Source organism: Stigmatopora nigra, chromosome 5 (genome assembly GCF_051989575.1).
Source record: "Stigmatopora nigra isolate UIUO_SnigA chromosome 5, RoL_Snig_1.1, whole genome shotgun sequence".
In the NCBI taxonomy this organism is placed as follows: Eukaryota; Metazoa; Chordata; class Actinopteri; order Syngnathiformes; family Syngnathidae; genus Stigmatopora; species Stigmatopora nigra.
In genome coordinates this window covers 6607751-6634935 of record NC_135512.1, presented here as the reverse complement: position 1 = coordinate 6634935, position 27185 = coordinate 6607751, and the positions used below count along the sequence as shown (strand labels likewise).

Here is a 27185-nt window from a genome sequence, read left to right as displayed (position 1 = left end):
ACAGGGAGGAGGGAGCCACTAGTGTCCTCCTCCGGTCAGATCCACGACCACCGGTAATGTCTGGCAGCAGCATCCCGGAGTAAAAGACTTGAAGAGAGGGAGGACGAGACTACCACTCTCCCCCCACTGCGCACGCCCGTGGAGAGGGTCGTGCACGCCCGTGCTCCTCACTTAGTTGGAAGTTGACAAGAGTGAGTGGAGTACATATCGCCATCCGAGTTCTTCATCACAGTGAGTGCGCATCTACACTTTTCTGCCTTTTATGTATTCATGTAGGATTTTATTCTTAACGTTCGCATGGGATTGGCAACTTTCTGAAAGCTGCGCAGTAACATTTGATGTTGATTTGATCGTTTATAGTAGAAGGAACTCTGAAGTGATGGTTTTCTGATTGTGTTATTTCATTATATAGGATGATTGTGCATGTTTACACGTGCAAACATTTCAACTTGGCGTCCTGGAAAACCTTTGTTTTGTTCCAACATGCAAAGTTTTTAAGTGTCATTTTATCAAGGTGATGTTTATATCTAGTAATTGTGTTTTTCTATTCAGCTATTTGTACTTAAACAAGATGCATGAATGTTGTGCAAGTTCCTTTATTTTTACATCCAAAATACAGTACCATTTTTGAAGCTAAATTATACTTTCTTTGCAATATGAAAAGAGTCTTCATTTTGCTATATGATTTAAAAAAACACAGTTACATGTAAAACAGAGTTTAACTTTTTTAAATAACGGCAGCTAAATTACGCATTTTTTACAACATGAAAAAAAAATCAAATTTGGCTATTTTTTTTAAACTACTTTTTCAATCCAGGGCTGAGTTCTTTTTTTTTTTTTCACCCCAATAACCCGTACAAAACATTTCCAAAACAGGTATTATTAAACAAAACATGTTTTATTTGACAACATTTACCATAGCAATTATATTATAAGAACTGAATTGCATTCAAATGTCTACATTTCTCAGCCTTTGCAGACCACATAAAAACTTTCAATTCATTTTTTTAGCAACACTCAAGGAGGTAAATGGACCTCCACCGGCCATTCAAAATGGACAGCTCCTCCTACATGCCCGTGCCCCTCACGTCCCCCGCTCTCATGGTCCTCGCATCCACGGCCGAGGCTGGCCGAGACGCTTCGGTCCCCTGCCAGGCGCCCAGGCCTTTTGGGGTCCCGGTTTCTGTGGAAAAAGACCTCCACCTCCCTTTCCCCTCCGCGTCTTACACCTTTGCCTCCATGTATCAACGGCAGGGCCCGGTGTCGGGCGCCTTTCCCGGCCGAGACTTCCCGTCAACCCTTCTCCACCTGCACCCCCAGTTCACCCCCCCAAGCTTGGACTGCTCCACCTTGGGCATGCTCCACCACGGCGGGGTCGGCGGCGCCTTTCGGCCTTTCTCATCCCCGCACGAAGAAAGAGAACCGATGGGCTATCACTCGGCTTTCTCGCCCGCCAAGAGGCTGAAGGGTTGTTTCTCAGACGCCGAGGGTAAGGAGTTTGACTTTGGCTCCCCCGGAGGCTCCATCAAAGCTGGAGAAGACTTGGCGAGGAAGCGCTTTTCCATGTCCGGCCTGCTTTCAGATGGCGAGGCTTCATCCAGCCCAGAGGATCGCAGGGAGCACAGTGAGTACACATATTTATATATCTCTTTTGTCAGCATACTTTTTCTATTAGAGAGCTTCTGAGTAAAACTTCTGTAAAAATGGGATCAAATTGATGTGATTGAGCTCAAGACATTGGCAGAGTTGGCCAGTAAAATGTATGTACTTGGGTAAATATGAATTTTCTGTGGTTTCTAGTTGTAATATCCGTATTTCACTGAGTATTATAAAATATATTTATAAAAAAAAACCTCTACAATTAGCTTGTGTACAGTCTAAAGATATAGATTTGTTCCAGCTCATCCGTGACCTGAATGAGGACATGGGCTATAGAAAACAGATGTGAGGATTGATAAAAACAAGTGCCATGACTCACAATTTCTAGTAGTAGTTCATCCCAAAGATATTTTCATAGGTGTTTGTATAGATATTCTTTCATAGCAATTCATCCACTTGTGTTTGGATAGAAACAGGTTTGTAGTACAATGGGAACATGGGTAGGCATAGTTGGCTCTTTGGATGGGTGCATATGGCTTTCCGGTAAAATACGGAGACCGCTAGTGAGAGAGCGGAGTCCCAAATGCATCAATAGGAGCGTCACGTCGGTACTGTGGCGTCGGCACCGCCTCTACAGCCGCTCTATTCATAAGTTATTTTTTGCTAGGCTCTTCTGCATGCATATTCCCATTGATACTCATTGATTAGCAACAGCGTATCAATGTTGTCAAAAGAATTCATAGACTTTTTGTACTTTCAAAGTGGTGAAGTGACTAAAAAAAGCACACATTCTCATGTATTTTTACTTTTAAATTCAGAGTATGGCCCCCTGGACTAGAAGAATAAAAAATGAGGTTCATTAGGTTATCTTGATTGATTAATTGACTGAGCGTGTCTCCCAAGACGTTTGTCTTTTGTCCCTTTTGCTCTCCACGCGTGCCCGCCAGCGACTTTGACACAAACGGCGTGAACAGCTGCACTTGTTTAGCTCAGTGATCATTAGCCGCATATGACCATTAGGCCTATTGGAAGTCAGACTTTACTCGAGAAGCCGAGATACACGCCGGCGTACGTCGGGCCGGCGTCGGAGGAGTGTGCGGCGGAGACGGAATGACATCCTGTCAACGATAACGAGGTGGCAGAGACAGAGAAAGGGATGGAGGAGGATGGAGAAAATGAAAGAGGGAGAAAGTGCCAGAGAGCAAAGCATCTCAGCCCGAGCTTCCCCGCGTAAAAAAAAAAAAAAACCCTCCGTGCAAATATGGCCGCCCACACCAGACGTCTGATTTGTTGACAAATGAGTGGGAGAGGTGTCAGTCAGTGCACAGCGGAAAGAAGAGGCACTCCTCATTACTCCCGGGGATAATAGCCCGGTGACGCGGGGACACCGTACCGGGGAGGGCGAGGTAGCAACCGAGGGGAGTCGGGGTGAGTGGGGGACAATGCTAGGCATGATGGGAAATCAAACCTTTCTCAGTGGCGGCCGCCACGGGGTGCGCCTGACACTTCAAAGTGAGCACAGAAAGACAGAAGGGAAGAGAGAATCCAAAGGCTCGTCAGATCAGAGGGGACACTATCAAAAATAATGACAATAAGAAAAGGAGTTGGGGGTGGGGGGGCAGAAGACATGGGATTGGGGAGGGGGGGTAGTGATACACCTAAAGGAAACTTTCAACCCACACAAAAAAGGACAAGGAAGAGGAACAAGTTGTCTCAAGAAAAGTTTTGCATCTGCGCGTCTTTTTGTCGAAACTTGACGATTCGCTGTTGAGTGACAGGGCCCGGGAGGCGGAGCGGCGGGAAGGAATCTCAATATGGAATTTTAATAAGGACGGGAAGGGAACGCGAAGCGATGGCAGCCGTTCGTGCCGGCGTGAGAGGTGTGTCTGCCTTCCTGCCTGCCTGACAATGTTTGCTCTGTGCAGCCGTGCATGCGTGCTCCGATCACCTCCTGATTTTTGGGAATCTCATTTAGGGGAATGTTGACAAGGACAAAAGATGGAAGGGAACGATAAAGGGAGGGGCTGAAGTTTAAGGCCGGACACAAAAAAAAGTGGAATCTGCTTTTGCAGCTTGCTTGATCCAATTAGTCTGGAGTGAAGGCAAACTTAAGAGCTTTAATGCAATTGAGCTCCCAGCACTTGCTGCAAGTCTGACATGCACTTGTTCCTCTTGACTGACTTACAGACAGTCACTTCAGGACCTCCAGTCTTAAGTGTTAAGCCTGGAAATTTCTCAGGCTGAGAAAGCGCACCGTTTTTCCAGACTCGACGTGCAAACAAGTACAAGTTAAACCGTAAAAGTCCAACTTTTCCCTCATTGGTCGATGGCTCTAGTTTTTGTGGCCCATCTGGACAAAGAACCGTAGAGTTGCTTCAATAGAAATTGCATTCTTTTTTGTTATTATTCTATAGTCATTTTTCAGAGAGTACTTTATCATTAGTGTAGTTGATTTTGTTCTAACACATAAATTATTCCTTCTCAACTATTCACACTTGCATTCACACACATGGACAATTTATTGCAACTAATTAATCTAACATGCCTGGGAAGAGACACTAAGTTCTTCCATTGAGTCTGCTACCAAAATAAAAGCACAAGCATATCATACTACTGCTTTTTCCATCACCAAATAGTACTAGATTTACAGTCTTATTGTTGTTATTTTGATACAAATCACACAGAGCTGATACTAAATAAGGAAACTTACTATATAAACATGTTCAAATTTAGATCTCTCTAATACGGTCAATTATAACTCGATCTCTTGCAAGCAAAAACAAATAGGCTTAACTAAGGAAGTCGTTAATTATTGCTGTGTCCACTTTATTATTTTAGTTGCAGGTCTTTTATTACCCACGGAAAGCAAACATAGTAGGGCTCTCTGGTCAGTATCTACATCTGGCAAGGATGAATCTTCTCATCTGGCTTGTGCATCATGGTGGCAGGACACCTCCATCTGCCCTGTTAGTGACTTTCCTCTGTTGATTTTTCCCTTCCCGAGTCTCCTCAGTTTTATCAGTTGAGGTCTGGGATGCTCGCCGTGCGCTGACAGCTGTTCAAACAGTCTCGCTGCCTTTCAAAGGGCAGATGCTTGCAGCCGAGCGAGTCGTGCTTATTTTCCTCGGGGAGATGCTCTCGAGCTGGAACCAAAGCGCCTCTCTACCGGGAACAAATGTAGGGAAACTGGAAGCCACGGGCCAGGTCCGGCCGAGTACTACGTACGTGCGAGCTCGCTTTTTTATCGGGGTGCCAGAACTGGTAGAGATCCAGATGTGTGAAAGTTAAATGTCTCACCTGCTCAATGACTCCAGCTCTTTGAAGAAATGTACATCACTCCTAAAGGACAATTAAGTCATTTTTCTATACAAAACTGGTAACGGTTGTCAAACTGGCGCCTGCTTTTTTTTCTCCATCAAAAGGTTTGGCAACCCAGAGAGACATATCAAGCTTAACCGCACCATAAATAACTGAAAAGTCACGAAAGCTCAATGCACAGCAAATGATACTTGAATTTGAACTTTGTATAATAGTTTTTTTTATCAGTTATTTTCTGGTTGCATAAGTTTTGCAGGCCCTCAAACTTCCTGCAAAATTGAAGTCAAAAGTCTATTTGAAAAACTGTTAAAATGTATAAATTGTAAAAAGAAATTGTAGTGTAATTATATTTCTTCCAGACTATATGACATTATTTCACAATTTTATATGTATTATGAGCAATCAAGTAACCGTCCATCTCAACAGTGAAGTGCAATAGAAAATACACAGATGGATAGAATATATCTTCACTCACTTAAATTGCTTTTCTACGTCAACATTTTCTCACAAAAAAATGATTATGATTGGTATTAACTGTATTGAAAAAATACATACATTGTTGCCCTAAAAAGGCCAAAGATATTAAGATAATATTTCAGTCTAAATTTGGAAAAGTGCCTCATGCAAATTTTACCCGATTTGAAGTTTCACTCGCATATATTTTGACTGGAGTTTTTTTATTATACATATATATATATTAAAATATAGTTAAATAAAAAAAAATAACCTGCATATAAATCGTCATTCGAAATCATTAATTTGTGCATCACAGATACACAATGGCATGTAACACAACAGTAACACAAAGTATTGAATTAATTTCCTGCATTTAATAGTCTGCTAGGATAAAATGTTTAATGAAGTGAAAAATAATATCTAAGAAGCTGATTGGATGGAAAGTCTTTTAAATACAACGTGGACTACTCACGGTTTGGTTTTGCCTGGTTGAAACCCAATCAATATTGAGGAGTGCCATGTTAAATTTGTCACGTGGATTATTGGTCACAGCAAAGATTGACGGGTTAAGCTTGTTTCAGACACGATTTTAATGGGTGTGTGCGTGCGTTTGTGTACTAACTGTGTGTGAGGACGCATGAATTTGTATTGACGCCATACTGTCTTCTCTTGACTTGATCTTCAGAATGTCAAAATCCGCCAACTGAACAAAGCCACCTTGAAGTATTAACGGGGTGAGAAGAAAATACCAAAGAAATACACTCGAGATCGGTATCTAGCGGCAACGTATAAAAGTAGGTTTGGCATATTGACTAGTGAATTGAAGCCGCCGCATAGTACACGTATACAAGGACGGCAGTTTGTCGTAGACGTCTGCTTGTATTGAGTGCAGCTTCCCGTTGAAAGACACAGTGTTTACATGCCACTGGCAGACCGTAAGGAGATCAATAGGCCCCACTCAATTCTCATGCATATACATTTAGTATCTACTCAGCGCAATTATTCCCAAGGTGCATGCAACTCCTCATCTGTACTCCAAGCGCCCACTGCTGCCCTCACCATATGCTTATTTAAGGTTTGAGGCAAGTTTGTGCTGTTTGTATCGGGATTTTTCTCTTAGAAGTTTTTAAAATGGTTCATATTTTTATGTTACAAAGTACCGGGAGTGATCATTGTGATGAATTTGACTGTGGAATTTTTAGCCTGTGGAGCAGTATGTGGCAAAAGTGACCTTTTTGAGGGGATGTTTGGACTGTTAAGTCTTTCATTGTAATGAATATTGAATATTAAGATGCATAATTTGAAAGTGCAGATGGAGAGGCTTATGTATTTTCCTCATTGTGTTCTTAAAAAATCAGTTTAGATGTGTGGGAAAAGTAGGAATTCTAAAATATGCTCATCTGATCTTCATTTGTTATTAATTTCTAATGCCGTAAATGTCACAAACCGTACAAATGAAGTGTTTTTACAAGTTTTAACTGGGTAGCAGTCGCATGAAGTAGTTCCGATCAAGCAATCTTGCTTTCCACGTATTAAAACAAGCAAAAACAGACAAAAAAAACAGAAGTTTCAAAGACACACTTCTATTTCGTCCAAAAACAGGACTATAAAGATGATGTGCTGAGTTTATTTGCACACATTAACGTTGCATAGGAGTTTTATGACTGTTCTGTTTTACACATAAAAAGAACAACTGGGCAAACAACTGGATTTGAATTTCTTTTGCTTGGATTCGAGCTGACGGGAAAGTAAAATCTTGCATAGAATCCATATTTGGAATAAAAGAAAAGAAGAAGCCATGCTCAAGTGAAGAGCCATGTGCGAGCCACTCTCCGACTGACCACACTGGTCGTCGTCTTGGGCGTTTCCAATGCTCCGGGAGGAAGAATTACAATATTAATGGTTGCTTGTGTTTGATGTGTTGACTGTTTCCCCTCCTGTAGTGATGGTAGTTTGTTCTCCTAATGTTCTCCCAAGTAAAAGAGGCTTTCATCTTGGCAGGCGGGGGAACTCTTCAGTGCTTTACCCCCCTTTTCCCTTCATCCTTTCCATCAGGGCCATGGAAAGAGAAGATGGAATTTTACTTGTCATGTATTTAGATTTAGCTGTGGCGATTGTGTGGTCGCACAGCACGCAACTTTTCAATCCCACCCTTAAACTCATATTTACCTTCATCAACGCCATTGAGAAGGTAAACTCTGAATCAGTTGGGGTTCTTATTTGACAGATTTAATGATGTTATAAATGGTATTCGTTAAAATTCTCAGTTATATAGCTCTATATTTTCAATGTCAACTTTTCCCTTTTTTTTCTGTTAAACTTCAATATTTTACTTCTTTCATTTACAAATTATGCCATTCCCCTCCCCCCAAAAATATACACAAAACATCTGGTTTCTAAATGCAATAATACATCAAAACCAATGTAATATTTTAGCTCAACAGCCATCAAATGACCGCCTTGTTTTCAGTATTTTCTTTACATTGACGTAATTAATAGATAGTTCGGAAATAGCTACACAAATTCATTAATTGAATGAATGTGTGTGTAGACTATTAACTTCTCCCAGATGTTCGATAATTAATTTTAATTTTGTTTGTAGTATCTTACAACAAGAATTCTTCAATATCATCTGTTAGGAGATAGTCTTCCATTTTCTAGCCAAAAATAAATAAAAATCAAAATTGATTACTCCTTCCACATCCTTTTCTTAAAAGGCTTTTTTTCTTGCCACCTGTCTTTTCATCCCCATCTTGACGGTTTTTCTTCAAATCTTTGGCTTGGTGCAAAAAAAAAAGTGACTGAGAATTCCACCGCCATCTACTCTTTTGGATGTAAAATGTCACTTCATTCCAGTACAGCTAACATGTACCACCATTACAAAAGCGCTAGTCTTCTATATCATAACAAACCCCAAGTATCTATTATTTACATTATGAAACTCCTCCTTTCAAATCTGAACAAATCCAAGGTCTCGCAACAGTGCGTGACAGATTGCCTTCACATGCTTTTTAACAGACATTGCCTTCACCCTCTAACTTTTCTTCATCACATCTTTCAAAAGATTGAGCACTGGCTACAATTAATATTTTTTATTGATTAATGTTATGACAGGCCTTTGCCGCTTGCGTTTTGTACACGTGTGTGTGTGTGTGTGTGTGTGTGTGTGTGTGTGTGTGTGTATGTGAGCATCCCTGCTGGCTCAATTGTGTTTTCAATAGAGTTTGTGTCAAGATTTGGACCACACGGCTTGCCGGACGGAGACAGACACCATGTCTTTAAGTCTGGAAGGACGCTTTTACAGTAGCATGGGGACACGTGTGTTTATGTGTGCTTGTGTGCGCCCATGTCTTTTTGCGGTGACCATCAGCACCTGTTAGAGCTGGCGAGTCATAACACATCTTGTCGTCACTACGTCTGCCTCCCGTACCCCCGCTGTGATGGTCTTGGAGAAGAGTGGGGGGGCCGGTCATAATGAGTCCAAGGCTCAGGGGTCTTTAAAACAACACCCTGTTTGGTTTTTTAACAGAGGCTGCTTTTCCTTTTTCCCCACTTTTGTTTTCTCCCGCTTCACTCCCTTTTTTTTTCTTCTTCTTTTTTTTTTCCACTTCTCTGTCCGAGCACCTGATCAACCTGCCTTGCAGCTGCTTCTCATCTCACATCAAAGTGGTGCACGCACATGTGTGCGCATTTGCGTGTGTGCTTAGGAAGAAGCCGGAATAACGGCGGAAGAGGAGGGGGGGGGGGATTTCTGGAGATCGAATCGTGTGTGCCTCAGAAGTGGCACGCATGCACACAACATCCTTTTGCCTCGTCCCCCGAGTCCAACAAATCAGTGTCGGGCCCATCGACGTGTCAGAGAGGGCAAACGTTGAGGTTAAACACATGCTGCTTGCTCTGTGTGTGTGTGTCAGTGTGTATGTTCGGTGTGTGTGTGTGTGTGCATGTAGGCCTGGTGTCACAGACAGACCTCATTACAGCATGTCGCTTGTGCTTTTTTTTTTTTTGCGAGTCTTCCAGCTGTGGAGGAGCTTGACAAAAGCCAAGTGTGTCAAAAAGACATGCCAGGCTTGATGGCTTTACCTCCCCCAGTGCACAATCGTTCTGTGACTTTGAGTCATTGTTTGCATTTGTCAAAAGTATTTTATCAAAAAAACGTAGCAGCGTGTCAAGATAAGAACATATGCGTAAAAAAATGATGTTTTAACTCAACCCTTCAAACTTCTCACAGGCATATGCAAGGGAAAAAAGTCATTTTGTGCAGTCACAAGCAAAGGCTATAAATCTTTACAGGATGGATATTTTTAAACTCTTAGTCTAAGGCAATATGGTGTGGATTATTGTCAGATATTGCCTTTTAGTGTAGAATGTCTCGTACCATAACTGAGCTGAGACCAACTAGATTTTAAGTGATATTAAATATTTGTAGGTCTATCTTGTTTCCCTCTTCAGCATAGATGCCCATAGAGTTACTTCCAATATGATTTTTTCACTTAGAATACAATACAAATGCACATAGATGTTCATATTTAGTGATTTTCTCAAACAAGAATGCAATCTAATCAATTTATATATAGTGCAATATTGTATAGAGATCAGATTTCTTAACTACAGTAGTATTTTTTAATGAATGCACTAATTACCACGCTACTGTTTGCTTAAAAATATGACTGCAGGGTAAACACCCCGAAAGGTCAGATCCTACATTCATCTCTTTGGCTTAAAGGTCAAAGTTGACCAAGATCAACCCTATAGTACAAGGGGTGTAAACACTCACCCCCCATTCCTCCTGACACAATAGCATTGAGTCTCTGCCATAAATCACATGCTTTATAATCGGTAGGAAAACAGCCGTCCAGCAGTATATAACCTTTTATGTGTCGTCTCAACTCTTTATTATGGTGCTAATGAGTGGCCGGGCATTGGGGTTAGAACTGCGAGCCAACCGGCTTGAGGGGAAAGGGAGGGAGGGCTGAAGGTGTTGGTCACTTTGCTAAAACATTTTTCACTGACCACTTCCACATAAATACAACTATAATACATGCATTGACTCACACAGAGGGCACACATATTTACATGGAAGGATATGCGCGTATGCAAGTCAATCCTCGCACATGCATGCAAATGCCAACACAGAAATGGCCCCAGTGTCCATTACAAGCTGTCATTAGTATGTAAATTGTGCTAATTTTTCTCAAAGACCACACAAGCAGCACTTGGCAAGCCTGCTGTGAGGCCGCTGGGCTGGGTCATGGTGAAGAGTCCGCTTCACACATCCTATTGTTTCCGCTGAAACTCTATTAGTGGAATGACAAATCAATCATTGAATAATTATGCAATTGCACTAATGTAGCAATTCAACATTAAGGGGACGGGCGAGAACCCCTTGTTAAGCGGATGTCTCTTTTGGTTTTGTATTACATTGATTATTTTTATTATTTTTGATTTTGCAACTGGCATCATGCAGAAATATATATACGGTATTGATTTTTTTTTTGTCTAGATGTCACCCAAAGTCTTCTAGGATAGGATCCTAAGGATGAAAACAGAATAGTTTTTAGTTCAACTTGCCTTTATATTCTTTTAAATGGAACATTTGATGTCATTGTATCAAGTTTTCCAAGAGTAATTTGTGTTGAAAATGACCTAATTTTCAAGCTTTTTAGTGAATACTTCTAGTTTACCTCTACAAACAACAGGATTCTCATTAAAATGTGGCTGAGTGCATCAAATATGAATATTTATTGTTCAAATTTAAATGATATTGGATTTGATTAGCCTTTGGCAAATAGATGAGTTGTAAGTACTAAATGGGAAGGTGCTTCCATAATTAAGAGGGCATGTATTTATTCTTATCTTAAACCACATAGACGACAGGTCAAGTAGGTCACACACTTATATGCACCTAAAACATAAAAGAAATTGGCGTGTAATAAATATACAAGCAGATGACAGTGTTTTACATTACATTTTACATCTACATTATGCACTATTATTTGAGTAAACAAGATTCTAATCATAGCATTGATAAGCCTTCTGAATATGATCCACACTAGTGTTTATAGTAAGATCAAAATCGGGTTTTAGTGTATCAACCCAAATAGTGTTGCAAGGCCCAAAATTGGCGATTGAGCATTCAACCTCATTAGTAGCAGCATAAAGCTTCTTAAGACTCGAGTAGAGGAGTTTGAAGTGATAGCTGCTCCTGGGTTGACCTCACTCAGGCAGAAGAACACAGACGCGAAGATCTATACCCGCAGGCGGCGCCCCGGGCCTCTTTGTTCTTCTTCTGTGTTTGCTGACAGATCGGGGGGCCCGCAGACGGGGGCTCACGGAGACTACGTGTAGGGTGTGTGTACAAGCGACATATTGATGAGTGTGACTTGTTTGTAGACGTGTATCATAGGCATATTTACTTTTTTTTTACGTCCATCGGCTTGAAATAAACACAACAACAGGAGTAGGATTTACATTTTTGATCCGAGTGCCCAATTTCAATTTGAAGTCCATCCACTATGTCCAAATTCAAACAACTCGCACACTCAGTCACCTAAATTGCTCGTAAGTAACTGCATTAACATCAAAACCACTAAGCCATACAATCATATGTATAATTTAAATGTCGCCATGTTTTGACTATTTTCACATAATTCATGCCTTGGCTGCATTTTAGATTTATAGCAGGTATTTATTTATTTTTGTGTTTTGTGTCATTAAGGCAGATGCCAGCAATTACAGTGCTGCTGGCATTCGTATTACTACAATATGCGTTCTACTTTTTGTAGTTTTGTGTGAATCGTTGTGGTTTAATAAGTCAACCATCTGTTCATTTGTATACACATGCGCACACACACAAAACTCTCATATGTTTATCTGGATGTAATAGTGGGTTTTCTTTGGGTATGCCGGTTTTCTAAAATCCTGGACGGAGGCTGATTGTTGGCCTCCATGGTCCTTTGTATACATTTACAGGTTGACATTGTATTATATTATGTTGGGTGATGTTGAATATGTCGCAAACCATCATTTATTTATATTATCAATTTACAATTCAACACCTTAGATTACCTTAATGGTATAAAACGTATGAATACTTCTGATTGCATAAATATTACATTTTTTAGGACAAAATGTAAGTAATTAGGCTAAGAAAAATAGTGAGATGAATTTGATGAAGAATTAGAATGCTATTTCGACACATACTGTAAAGCAATTTTCCTTATTAGGGTCACATGAGAGACAAATGGGAGTAGACCCGGGACTTTTCTACAGTTGATAAAACCTTACACCTGTGAGGCAGTCAGACATGTTAATCAATAGTCCACAGTGAGCTCGTGCAATGCCATTTGGTTTGTTTTAGTTTAGACAAAATGAAATGATTTTGTTTCAGAGCACAAGTGAGTCAGATAGAACCAATGTTATACATACACCATGTGTCTTAATGAAGATAGGACCCATCCTGTGTTGGATCATCCAGGCAGACACAATCCTTTAGGAAGTGTGACTAACCCAAACACAGGTGCATCATAGAGTGCCAGGTGCATATTCTCTTGAGGTACCAGCAGAAGTCAGCATTGTTTTGGACAGTATCAGATGTTATCTAGTATAAAGCAGTCAGGGGGTTTGCAAGCATGTTGGCTTATCGTTAATAACAATAATGTCTTACAATAAGGCTGAAAGGCTTGAAAAAGTCATGGCTTGGTAAATGACACTCTTCTGTATTTCTGACGGTATAGACGAATGCGGGCGTTTTTGTGGTCACCTGCCTGCCTAGAACCGTTTTATTTTTCTTAGAGTATGCTGGTGGTTTTAAAGACCTTTCAACCTACCAGTCGAGTGTTACGACTTCATATCAACTATCTTCACCTGCATCACTTATTGAATGAGAGTTACAGTAGTTGTGAATGCGAGCAGTTTTCTTTTCATCTCACATTCAATTTCCAGATGTGCTTTAAAAGACACATTATAATCATAACAATAAAAAAAAAAATTGGAACACATCATGAAAAAAGGTAACAATAACTTCACAATCAAATGCTTTGGAAAATAGCATTTATATTTTCATCCACATCCTTTAAGAGCCAATTATATCCATACATACATAGCCACAATAGACAAAAACTCAGTTTAAAGTTCACTTTTTTGTTTTTAAAGTTGTGCCAATGAATACTATACAGGAGGAACAAGCATACCTTAAGAGTGATGTGAAAACTGAGAAGCAAGGGAGAATCTAAACTTTCTTTTAACTCCAATGAAGCCTGGCAGTTGAGACAGATTCAAGAGCTGGCATTGTGATACAATGTGACAGTATATTTTAGAGCCAGTGCAGGTGGATGACATCAGAATGAATGACAAGCCACCGGTGAACTGCTACATCTCTCTTTTCACCCACTGGTTTCCTTGATCCTGTCTCAGAGTGACAGCATGGCAAATGGGTTGGCAAAAGGCTAAATTTGGCGTTTTGTTGCCCCTTGTAAGAGCTATGTAGTATCAAGATGAAACCAGTGAATCTTGGTGCATTATTCCCATGTATGTATATTCTTATCGGGTGTCAGGAACATAAGGAAAAATGCTTAAAAATGATCAAGTGCAAGCTGATATTGTTACTGATCCACGCGCATTTTAGTTTTTTCCTCATTCCAATGATGATTTGTTCTAAAGTATACTGTAAAAAAAGGCATGCACCCTCCATTGCTCCCTTTTAGATGCTTTGTTTGGGTTGCCAGTCATTGTGATTTAAAAAAAATACAAAATTTAAGAGGCACGGCAAAAATAGGAGGTTGATTGGCCCTGCTGCTCTTATAACCAAGCTGGTCTTTTTGTATAAAATGAGTACTACAACAAAGGTTTTTGCTCTTTAGTGACTATTTCCAAAGAATTATGGATTGTTTTCCGTTCACATTTTTAAATCTAAGCTAATTGCATGAGTAAAAAGTCTTCAAACTGGCTTTTAGATTGTCTGTGAGTGAACACATAAGTAGCTTTATATCACAGCAAATGGCCAAGGACAGCTCCTGACTTGCACAAGCTCTCTTCAATCTGTAATTCACTATCACAGATCATTGAGCCATGCATCTCAATGAGAGCCAGATTGATTGGCTGGAACAGAGCGTAGGCAGGGTTCGATTCTTCGCCCCGCGGTCCTGGGAAGGGAAACGTGGCGGCGGAGTCTAGCAGCCAGCCAGTCCATTCTCCATCAACGCCATGATTGGACTCATGCATGCTGGGCCACACCCGCACCTGATTGAACAATTGTGGTGACTAATGGAGAAGATGAGAGAGAGAAAGGCCGAGAGGGAGACTGAGATAAATTTGGGGTTGTGTGCTGATTGACCCACGGTCAGAGAGGTTATGTCCATTGATCTGTAGGTCAGCAGAGAAAAAGACATTTTCGCCCGAGGTGCCTCAGAATGAGTCCATTTGAGGTTTCGGATTCCTGTCCGTTCCCACCAGGAGCTTTTTCATCATTTGATTCCCGAGGACTTGCAGCTGTTGCCTCCCATCACATGTAGGTAGCTCCACGCAAAGAACTAGCGAGGACAAAGGGCAATCAATGTTCTACAAGAGGTTGATACAGATCTTATTAGTCAATGAATGATCATTAGCGATCTAACGAGGCATTGATTTGCACACGGGGCAAAGGTTGCTGTGGTTGTGGCTAGTGTCTTTAACACATTAAATACAATTGATTGCTCAGTCGGAAGGATAGAATTTGAAGGATGCTAGAATTAGATGGGACGGCGTGAGGCAATCTCGGCTCAAGCCTGGGAGAAAAATTCCTTTTCCTTTGTTCAAGCTGCTTCCAGCGCCATCGTGCAATTAACAAAACACACATCTCTCCAAAACACCACTATGTCCAAGGCAGGCGAACGTAGTGTTTGAAAACAGCTTTGAAAGTGGAGGAAATGACTGAGCTACAAACAGATGTGTTACTACAGGGCCTATTATGTTGCTCATTAAATACCAAACTTCTCAATAGGCCATTATTTCCCCTATAAAAAAACAAATGGCGGCCTGCGAACTCTCTCCACCCTCCTCCTCGCAGTAGTTTAGCTCTACCTCACAGACGGCAAAAAGTCCTGACTAATATCCTGCGCGGTGCTTTTAAATTGTAAGCAGGCAGTCTCGTAGGGTGTGGCACAGGTGTGGCGGGAGCCCGTGGCTTTTTATTGCGTCTTCTCTGAAATTGTGCCAAAGACTTGCCTACTTATCAACCAGTACAGCCTTGTACAGCAGGCGTTAACTGAGACCCCCGCCTTTCCCTCAAACTCCCTGCATGCCCACTGCTTATATAGAGTTAAGTGCTTGTTACCGTTTTATAGAGGGCTTTCTGGTGTGCTTAAGGAATTGTTTGATGATTGGAATAACGGTGCCAGTCGGACTGACTTGTCTCAGCACTTTATCGCCAGTGAAAAAGCCGGCTTGCGCAAGCAAAGTCAGCGCCAAAGCCTCCGACGGATGCTTGCTCGCGTGTCTCCCGCCATTCAAAGCTCTCCGGTTGGCCACATGTCAATCAAAATTATACCGCGTCCACAGGTTTGTCGCCGAGAGGGACGGATGGGAGGGGGCAGTTGGGTTTAGGATTGTTCATCACAAAGTCTCCCCCTGCAGAACAGCCTTTCCATGCCCTAGCATAATGTCAGCGGGTGACATCCCGGCCTGATGTGATGTGGCATTCACTAAAGGTCACGTTAGGCATCTCTGCTCTATCTGCATCTGCTGAAGTGGCAGCCATCATATGGGCGCTGGCATCGGCCATTACCCAAGCCCCTAGGGGAGGGTACGTGATGTTTTGAGGATTTCTTTTTTTAAAGGGATTTTGATCTTATCTTGATGCTGCGGGGGGGCTTGGTATCGGACATCAGGCAGACCGGCTGCATACATTCAGTTTGACACTGAGAAAAGAATATGACTTTATAACCTCTTGTCACTGTGTAAATTCAGATCAATGCTGTTTTTTTGGTTCGTTTTTTAATCAGAATGCTATGCTATAAGGAAGTTCAGAAAATTTGATGACAAATCTACCATGGAGAGAAGAGATGTGTATGGACGTATCAGTCTGTATTTTGACTGCAGAAATTAAATGTCATTTTTATTTAGACTGTTCCATCACAATTTACTACAATCTTAATGAATCTGGATTCATTATTAATACTAATGAACCAACACTGGTTTAATGTCTTAACATAGATTGCTTTTAATTTACTGTAGATTAGTAGCCATTGTCCCATGTGTAGCTATTTTTCAGCTTGATAACATTTTATTTCTTAATATTTCAAAAACCCTTTTTGTCACTTATAGTACGGAAAATACGGTAATTTGTTCAAGACTGGATGACCAACTATAGGTGGCTGCTAAGTAGTTCACTTCATTTGGCCTGACTTGCTTCAATACTTCATTGCTCAACCATCCATTCAGTGCAATCTACATGAATTTTAATGCTCAATTAATCAATCGACTATTCTTTCTACGCAGTGACAATTAATCTATTGCCAGACAACATGGTTATCCCCCTTACCAGCCGTTTTCATGTTAAACTACAAATTACACTGTGCATTCCTGAATCTGACTCTGTCAACATTACATTTAAATATGTTTAGCACTCTTCAACAAATTGGTAAACATTCCATCATGTCACAGAATTTAGAGGCGTCATCCCACTTGAAGTGAACAAATGAAGGGCATACTGTCCACTAGACAGCCAAGAAAGGAGGTGCTGAACTGGCGAGACACCTTTAGGAAATAGAAAGGAAACAATCAGAGACAGCAACACAGTGAATCCATTAAAGGACAGGCCCTTCAAACTGGGCAAGACCCAACAACAGTGTGCCAACAATCCATTCGAGCCGGTTGCTGTAGTGAGGGAACACTTTACAAGCCCTGCAAGCAGGTTTTACAGCCCCCTGTTGTGTGTCTGAGACCCCCCAGGCTGAATACGGTGAGTCTGAGTGATACTGACAGCGTTTATGTGGACAGGGGCTAAGGGGGTTGAAAACGCGTACAAAGAGTGGTGGTCGTCAACTGTCACTTACAAGCAGAAACTCAGTCTTTTTTTTTTTTTTTTAAACTCACGTTGCCGGGGATTAAAGTTGAGGGTTTCCTTCGGTAGGACGAGCTTTGGGGGACGGAATCCCAAATGTGGACCAATAAAACACCTGAAAATCAAATCCCATTGCTCTTATCGCTGCGCCATTCAGAGTTATCTGTGCAGGTAATGTGGTTATAAATTCAATTTCAACGCCGAGATTTCATTGTTTACTGATGCCGACATGTTCCGGGCGGCAGAGCGCAGAAAGTGCAGGAACGTTCGATGCGTGTCGGGAAAAGTCATTTAGGCTTGCGCAAGGGGGTGCAAAAAAGGTGTGATGGGGGAGGCGGTGACACAAGGAGAAATGTCACTCTCCCAAGGACACCACTTTGTATTTTCCACCCCATGTTTTATTTAGAAGGCATTTTGTCCTACTTAGCTTTGCACTAAGGGGGCTTGTAGTCAAACAGTGCCTTGCACTACTAACACATTTTGATTGGCCTTTGTGATAATCAGGCCTTTCCTCAACACAAAGCCACCCAAACCTGCTTAGAATCACCTGGTTTTAAATTGATAAGCCATATACTGCTATTGGCTTTCCCTCTTCTGTACAGATATGGCAAATTAGGCGCATCTTGCCTACTAGCGCTCAGTGATTGATGGATTTCAGGAGTAAATCACCTCATCTACTAGGTAAAATCTTGATATAGTAGAGCTCCTCGGGATCCCAGCTGGCTGCTTATGGCGGTAATCCATCAGTGGGGCCCAATGGGCCGAGCGCTCCTCCTGGGTAATGTTCCTATTGACAGCCTATGATGTCCACACACTGACAGCAAGGAGATACTGCTATACGTTTATGTGTGTGTACCAGTTTTACTACTATTATGTAAATGTAACTTAGGCCTATAGAACAAATAGTGGAAGTATATTTGTCAAAAACTTTCAAAAGTAGCAAGTAACTGTCATTAACTACTGTTTAGAAAAACATTTTCGACCTAATTATATTAGATTATGGAGCACAACAAGGTGTTTTAATATTAAAACATTATTTTTTTATACTGCTCATCTTCACAAAGGTCGTGCGGGGTGCTGGAGCGTATCCCAGCCAACTATGGGCGCCAGGCAGGGGACACCCACAAGGAGATGGATAACCATTCATGCTCAAACTCACACCTAGGGGCAATTTAGAGTGTTTTTTTTGGTGTGAGGGGTACACTACAGTACCTGGAGAAAACCCACGCAAGCCCAGGGAGAAGATGCAAACTCTAAATAGTGAGAGGAATCACCCGAGCTTAAACCCTCGATCACTGAAATGTGAGGCCGACTGTATCACGATTTCAGTGTTCTACAGTGCATCGCAAGGACAATCTGTCAGCAATTATAGCTGTAAATTATACCTTGATTATCTGTAGGTGGCAAGGTGAAGATTCTTTACGATGCGGGGGCTCCAATGTGTCCAGTGTGCCAGAGTGTTCTGCGACCGGGGGAGCTGCAAGAGCACATGGAGCAGGAATTAGCCAAACTTAGTCAAATTCAAATCAGGTAAGTACCATTACCTCAAAATCATCCGAAATATCAATCTTTGCATGTCCTCATTCTGTTATCCCAATGTCTACTACTGATCTCGTTAGTCATTCGATAACTGTAGTACAACTACCAAAACAACAGCCCCCACAGCCTGTAGTTTCCTCAAGTGTCATGCCTCATCTTCCTTGTCACCTCTGTGCAATGTTTACAAGCCGCCTCATCTTTTCCTACATATTTCATATTGCGGGTTGCAGCCTCGGGCGGACAAATCACACAACGGGCAAATAACGGCCCACTAATAGATGCTTAAAGGCTAACATTCAGGAAGAACTTCTACCCACCACTCACACATAAACACAGGCTAATGCTTTGACCAGAAGAAGGATCTCTCTAATAAAGACATTACACTCGAAATCTGCTTAAAGACCACTTGGAGGACAGTAATGGTTTCCAATATAACTTGACCCACAGCGACACTTTCTGACTGTGTGTGTGTGTGTGTGTGTGTGTGTGTGTGTGTGTGTGTGTGTGTGTGTGTGGTAGAGCGTCTAAACGATTCCCCGTTTATAAATAGGAAAGATTGAGTGAAAAGATGTGAGTAGAGGCTTATACACACACTCACATGCAAATTTGCTGCCGATTTACAAGTTGTTTATAGAACTCTTGCGTTGGTTTATCTGCATGTTGGATTTGTATGCATTTCTATCATGTTTGAGATTGTTTATACGCGTGGGTACTCATGTACTATTGACTTTTCTTCACACAAGCGTCACTTCGCTGCAGCACGACCACCTAATGAGGACGCCAAAGGTAAAGTCACTTGTATGATATCTTCATTGTTTGCATTGAAAGTCTTTTTGCTCCTTTTGACTCCTTTATTTCATTTCCTTTGTAGTCGCTGTCATTTTCTCTGCACATCAAACGCGAAGGAGCATCTCCAACATCACCTACAAGACCAACTGATGACATCCACTCTGACCGATATCAGGTTAACTTTCAATGGATTCAAATCATATTTTAATTCCAATCGTGTGGACTATTAATAGAATAAGGAACCAAAAATTACACCATAGGCCATAGTGGGTTAAATGTTGTGGCTAGAGATTGTCAAGCCAAACATTTTTTATTTTATTTTGTTTTGTAGGTGTTGCTTCCAAATGGTATGTTCATTAACGCACTAAAAGCAACAAAAAAAAAAAAAAAGATTTCCCAGCTAGTAGTTAGCGACATCATAAAGGTTGTCGCCGGTCTTGATGTGGTGCCAGCGACTCAGTAGTTTTATGAGCTCAGAGTTGATCAAATGCTGGAGTCAAAACTTACAAGCAATATGTTCATCAGTGGTAACAGTTTCTTAGCACCTAACAAGAGTAACCGTGGAAGGAAATGAAAGAAATCAAATACAGATGTCGCAATGAGCTCACACTTCCACCTTTTGTCTCAAATTGCTGGTTTGCAACTGTGAAAAAAATAATCAGTAGTAAAAGTACAATGTAATTTGGTATCATTGGCTCACGAATGTTTAGCAAGTACACAACAAACTGATGAATAATTTATTTTTAAAACTGAAATTCAATCAACTTGAATGCATTTTTAAAGGACATTTGGTATAAACAAATATACAACATTAGAATTTATATCTATGTTTTGGTTAGGCATTTCAAAAATATTTTTAATTTCTTATGGATTTTTTCTTTGCTATAGACATTCCTGCGTGTACGGGCCAACAGACACACGAGATTAAACGGTGAGTTGATTTCCCTCTCACAAAAGCAAAAACTTTGTTCAATTAGTGCTGACTCAACCTCCCAATGAAAAGACAACTTGAATGATTGACTCAAAGTTCTGCACATCTTCCGCTAGACTCATCTTTCCTTTTCGACGTGGCCATTGCGTTGTTTTGTTACGCTATTTTCAGCACCCAATCGGCCTAGCGCCCACACGAGCAGAGGAGTTATTAACCTTTCAACTTTGACCTCTTGATATGTTAACAGTCGAAGACCTCTGCTGGTGCAGGTGCTACGTCAAATCCGCCCCATTACGTCCCCACAGCGCAGGAGCCCACCTAGACTGCACACAAGCTGGTAAGACGCCAAGGAGCTAAAAACTAGATGCACACAATGCCAATCGTATGGGTATAACACAAAACGGTCTAATATTTTAATTCATAATTCTTATGTGAATTCCATATATGTATAATATATATATATATATATATATATATATATATATATATATATATATATATATATATATATATATATATATATATATATATATATATATATATATATATATATATATATATATATATATATATATATATATATATATATATATATATATATATATATATATATATATATATATATATATATATATATATATATATATATATATATATATATATATATAAACTCTGAATTGATTACTACATACCTTAAAACAATACACAAAGAAGCATGTTTTTAATGATACTACAAAAGTAGCTGTCAAATATGTCCGCAAAGTACCTTTTATAGTACATTTTTTCCCCAAAATTTAATTAATGACACTACTAATTTATATATATCCTGAAAGTAGAAAATAATGATAGTATATTTATTACATCACGAGAAGTAATTGACCTCAAAACTATTAATTTAGGTCATTTTTATGTGAAGCCATATAAAATGAAATATTGTATGTTTTATTGAGTCACAAATTATCAGTCACGACAGTGTAGGACCATAATCCCAATTCCTCAATACTATTTTTCATCTGTATTTTTTAAAAACAATAACGTAGTGCTAAAATTGTGGATTAAATGAATAGAATTCCCATATAGGAGGATTTCAAAGCTTTTTCAACTTCTAGCTGACTCTTCAAACTGGAAATGCTGTCGAGGTCTGTTAGTCTTTATTGGGCATATTACAGGGAGATCCTAAACACACGTCAGAGGAAGATGACTGCCTTTTAGTGTGTGTGTTTCTGTGTGTGTGTGTGTCCTCCTGTGAAAGAGTATCTCTTGTGTTGATTAATCAACCTCTCACTTTCCTTCTCTCCTCTTCTTTCCTGTTTGATGAGCGCTTTCTCATCTATGACCGCCTCTTTAACCCTCATTATATTTGCTGGCATGGCCACAGCCAACGGCCCGATTGTATGTCCGCGTGTGCATGTGCGAGCGAACGAGCGCACGCGGCAGCGGCACCCTCCGTCACCTCACTGTCAAAAGCCACTGTCATGCAGGAATTAAGGGGTCCTAAAACTTAATGTCCCTTGCTTGCAATCTCCAGCCAGTGTGGTCCAAATGGGGAAGGAGGGACTGCTGCCGTTCTGCCATGTTAACTTTTATATTACGGGCTAAAATGGGGATGCACTGACACTTTTTGTTCTACGAGATTTTTGTCGGGGCTCTTACTGTACAGTATGGGGTATTTCGCTTTGGAGTGGATGGACTAATTATGTCATCATGCCAAATGGCATCACGGTCAATGGAGAAAGATGAGAACCAGTAATGAGACGATTCAAATGTTTTAATCTGTTCGTAATGCAACGTTTGGAGCTTGGTTTTATCATTACAAAAGTATAGTTTTGAAATTCGTCTTCCTTCCTTTAGGATTAGTATTGAGTTGCTATTTTTTGTTTTTAGTAGTAGTAATTGTTTTGTTTTAGTTATATTTTAATTCTGTGCATTTATAACTGTGCTTTCTTTAGTTTTGTTGACGTTATGGCAAATAATTTTTGTTGTTGTTTAATATGTTTGATCAAAAATGTTTTGTGATACACAGAGAATGACACAATACATTTTTAGACAGCAAAACAGTATCCAGTTTTCATATTCATGCTTTAAGAACTAGAGAAAATGCTCCGTTTTCAAAGAATCAACATATTTAGAAGCTCTGTTTTTTTTTCAAATACAAACATACAGACAAACCAAAACACTGATACAAAGAACCGAATACTTTTGTAGATTTCACTTAAGGCACAGTACTAGTCTCTTAAAAAAGAAAATACACAACTTTTTCAAAACATTATGTCTCTATAAAACAATACATAAGTCAACATTGTCATTAAAATGAATCAAATATGAATCAGAATCAATCACCACTTACTTTTTCTTTGTTTTGTATCCTCAGTGAGGATCAGCAAACTGAAGCGGAGGAAACCAGACGACAGTCAGGTATGCTTGATTTATTGTTGATTTTTCTTGTTGTATTTTTTTTCCATCACACAAAAGACAGATGAAATCATGACATTTTTATAGCCATTGGACATATATATACGCAAATATCAGAAGCATGCGTACAATGTTATTGGAAACTGTTGGTTGCCTTTGTCCACGTGGCATTAAGATCACTGTCATGTCAGCGTGTATTCATGTGAAAACACTTGACTTGTTATGAAAATGCTGCCAGAGGCTTCTAGAAGCAAAAAGGCAATCATCCAAGTGTGTGTATGTGTCAATGTGCATTTCTTCCCTATGTGTGTGTGTGTGTGTTTGTTTGTTTAGGAGGTCCTGGTAGACACAACACCATCAGAGGATGAGTGGAAGGAAAGGAGGAAGATACAGATGATATCGCTAGTCGGAGGGTTCAAAGGTAAGCGTGCGCCTGTGTGTGTGATGCTGTGCACTGGACGGTGATAACATGACTGAGTGGCACTTGTGGAAAAATGCACTGAACTTTTCAGTCCACATTAAAGAGGAAGAGCATGCCTAGAAGGTTATCGTCTATGCCATGGCGGCCTCCGACATGCAATTTTGTCACAATACTAAAATTGAATTCATCCCTGTTGGGATAGAAAGATTGTTTCTGTTGAATCGATACATTTAAAATGTTTTGTGGGATTTTGTTTAAGTTGCGACACATTTTTTTTAAGGGAGATTTGCCTTTTTTTGTCCCGATTAATGTTTTTTTTTTTCTTCATGTGTTCTCAGGTTCAATGTTGGTGAGCAGCACATCTAAAGAGGGTCGAGACAGTGACGTGGATCTCGACGTGGACGGAGATGACACTGAGTACGGTCGTGCCCAGTATCCTTTTAAATCATAAAACTGGGGTTTTACCATCATTGGCAGCTTTTCTCTCGCCTCAAAATCTTTTCAGGACTACATTTAATATATTTGGTCACACTCAACACTTCAAATCAAAAGTAATTAAATATAAAGACTAAAAACAAATAAAACCTTGTGCCCTGATACCTGTGTATGCATATTATGCTGTTAATGATACATTTGTTAGAATAACAATACACTTCAATACTTTTCTGGGAGTCAAATTTTGTATTTTTCTTTTTGTGTACCTTGACTAACTTTTGATTTTGAAATTTCATACTTTAGCAACTTTTAAATTATTAGTATTCGCATTCTGGCTGTTAAGACAACTTTTTCAATCATCTAATTATCTTATGGATGGAGTTATGACATAAGATTTCTGAATTCAAGATTAATTTACTCTGCACTGGGAAATTAATTGTTAAAATTAATCATGGGGGGAAATTAAAATGAAAATTGGGTCAATAACATTCAAATGATTACACAAATCACCCATCCAAAATATCATGAAAATCATATGAACTATAGACAAGAACAGAGCTCTTTTTTTCCTCTTAGCCTTTATCTTTAGATACACTGAGACAGATGTGATCATGTGTTCAGGAGAAAGCAGCAAAGAGATAACAGCTAAGTAAGTTGTTTTAAATTTCAAGTCACCTTTGAACTTTCTCAACATTTAGTGCATAATTGTCTCTCAGCATCAGCTGACTTTCTATTTTTTTCTTTTGTTTTCCAGTGTTAATATATTGCCTGACTCTGGACTCCAGCAGGAAACGTCCAAATGGTCGAATGAAGGTACGTGCCTTCAAAAAAATGTCATTAACTCCTTCTTATGGCATGTTTTTATACGAATTTATGTCCATGTAGCAAGTCCATCCACCAGCAGTGGCGATAAAGTGGATGGAAGCACGCCTGTCGTCCCCAAAAGCGGCAAAACCCCAGAAGACACGTAAGTTCAGAATACATTCGGATTTCAAAGCGCCACCATGCAACTATTATCGTCATCATAAAATGAAAATATGCACCTAGCTTTAAATAACAGGATTATCCAACTTTGGAGAAGCCAATATGCCCCAGATAAATGACACACGGCCTGCTGCAAATAATATTGCTGTTAAATTTCAATTTAACGTGTCATGGATTTATAAATGACTGTAAAGGGTTTAACTTGCTTGGTCTGTGTGTGTGTGTGAAGGCTTTCAGAAGACTCTACGTTGACATCCCTGGATGATCTTAAAGCGCGAATACGAGATTTGGAAAAACAGTTGTGTAAGGGAGACAGATTTAAATGCCTCATTTGTATGGTGAGTATGTCTTTTTTGGTGACACTTGAATTGGCAATGTTTGTAAGGTTTTTTTGTGTGTGTTTTATACATTTTACAAAGTTAGAATAAATGTGTCCTTTTGTGCAGTAATTAATGGGAATAGAAAATGAAATTCACCAATTGTAAAAATGCCAACTGAAAATATTTCACTATAAAATTAACAAATGTTTCTTTTTCTGACTCTACTTCATACTTTTACCAACTTAAACAAAAAAACTATATTATATAATGTTTTAAATTTCTATTAAGATGTTACCTGAGAACAAATCAATTAAAAAAATAAAGTATTTTTCTAACCATTATCTTTTGAAAATTTTTCCCCAATTGAGGAAAAATCATGAGTTGAATGAATATCTACCAAACATCTCCATAAAATGTAATTAATTACGTTTCATTTTTAAAAAAAATTTACATTTAAAATATATATATATTTTTTTTTTATCCAAGCATGTAAAGAAAATGAATAAGCCTTATCTGCTGTGAAAACTAACCTTTCAAATCTGCTATAACAGAAGCTATTTATGGACATCTAGCGGCTAGATGTGCTATTACCAAATCCGAGGCTCTGTCTGACCTGTGCTTCTTCTTCCCTTCCTCTGCAGGACTCGTACTCAACCCCACTCACTTCCATCCAATGTTGGCATGTTCACTGTGAGGAGTGTTGGCTCAGAACACTGGTATGTTCATCCTCTGCAAAAAAAAAACATCCTGTCATGAACTGCATTTTGGATGAATTGCTTGATTCTCTGATTCTTTTTTTCAGGGAGCAAAGAAACTGTGTCCTCAGTGTAACACCATCACAACTCCCGGCGACCTGCGAAGGGTTTACCTGTGATGCCGGGCTGCTGATAAAGGGTGGACTCAAGAGCAGCTGGCCTGACTCCCACACTTTTCTGCATTTTATCCTATTTTGGACCTACTTTTTAGTCAGTGCATTTTTTTTCATTCCGCTTATCCTCTCCAGAGTGACGGGGGTGCAAATCCCTATCTCAGCAGGAAGGGGACACCCTTAATTGGTTGACAGCCAATCACAGGGAGCAAGGACACGGACAAACATCCCCTCTCACCCGGGAGACAAATTTCCACCATGTTTTGGGATGTGGGAAGAAACCAGAGTACCTGGAAAAAAACCACGAGAGCCCAGGGAGAGCATTAAAATTCGACACAAAACGGTCCGAACCCACCTGGGATTGAACCCTCAATCTCAGAACTGTGAGGCGGATGTGCCAACCACTTGTCCACCTACCATTCATGTTTTTGGAATGTGGGAGGAAACTGGAGTACTTTGAGAGAACCCACGCAAGCCCGGGGAGAACACTCAAATTCCACACAAAAATGGTCTGAACCCATCTAGGATTGAACCTTGGATCTCAGAACTGTGAGGCCACAGGGTGTACCAACCACTTGCTCACCGACCGACCATTCATGTTTTTGGCACGTGGGAGGAAGCTGGAGTACCTTAAGAGAACCCACGCGAATATTCAAATTCCAAACAGGACAGTCTGAAACTATCAGGGATTGAACTTTCGATCTCAGAACTGTGAAGCGGATGTGCTAATCACCTAGCCAGAGTGCATTCACTCTAAAATAAGTCAAGACTGGAAAAGAGCTTTAAAGTGACTTTCTAACATGAATTATTTCCAATTCCTAAATCTTGTTTGGTGGGAACCACTAAATAACACTGGGACAATATTTATCCATTTCATAATCCCTTTTGTCTGGTTTCTTGCAAAGCACATGTGTATATAGTTTGTGTTCAATTGCTATTTGTATAGAATGTCAATTAGAACAACCTGACTGTATTTACTGTCCAAAACTTGTCTTATTCTCTAACTCCTTCTCTTCTCACACTTTTGGTCTCTGTCAATGTTACTCTAATAAAAGTTGTAGCAAACCACGCTT

At 40.0% G+C, this 27185-nt stretch overlaps 1 protein-coding gene across 3 annotated transcripts; it reads left to right on the top strand.

Annotated features, from left to right (window-relative positions):
• rnf220b (ring finger protein 220b) lies at window positions 1-27180 on the top strand. 3 transcript variants are annotated; one of them, XM_077716521.1, is made up of 16 exons: window positions 1-231; window positions 1012-1624; window positions 18814-18943; window positions 19696-19738; window positions 19824-19916; window positions 20630-20672; window positions 20920-21009; window positions 23044-23087; window positions 23418-23505; window positions 23844-23937; window positions 24530-24589; window positions 24695-24753; window positions 24826-24907; window positions 25154-25262; window positions 25886-25960; window positions 26047-27180. In XM_077716521.1, exons 2-16 carry the CDS (start codon window positions 1030-1032, stop codon window positions 26116-26118), a joined length of 1677 nt encoding a protein of 558 aa, XP_077572647.1. In that variant the 5' UTR covers window positions 1-231; window positions 1012-1029; the 3' UTR covers window positions 26119-27180. The 3 variants fall into 3 exon arrangements, with proteins under 3 accessions (XP_077572647.1, XP_077572649.1, XP_077572648.1); XM_077716522.1 differs by lacking the exon at window positions 1-231 and adding an exon at window positions 413-514; XM_077716523.1 differs by lacking the exon at window positions 20920-21009.
• Window positions 27181-27185: the final 5 nt, after the last annotated feature.

What these genes read in the sequence shown, in the direction of transcription:
- rnf220b (XM_077716521.1), top strand. Translation starts at nt 1,030, where the DNA reads ATGGACCTCCACCGGCCATTCAAAATGGACAGCTCCTCCTACATGCCC. An exon ending in TCCACTCTGACCGATATCAG is followed by an intron (nt 19,917 to 20,629) that starts GTTAACTTTCAA and finishes TCTTTGCTATAG; the next exon opens with ACATTCCTGCGTGTACGGGC. An exon ending in CAGACACACGAGATTAAACG is followed by an intron (nt 20,673 to 20,919) that starts GTGAGTTGATTT and finishes ATATGTTAACAG; the next exon opens with TCGAAGACCTCTGCTGGTGC.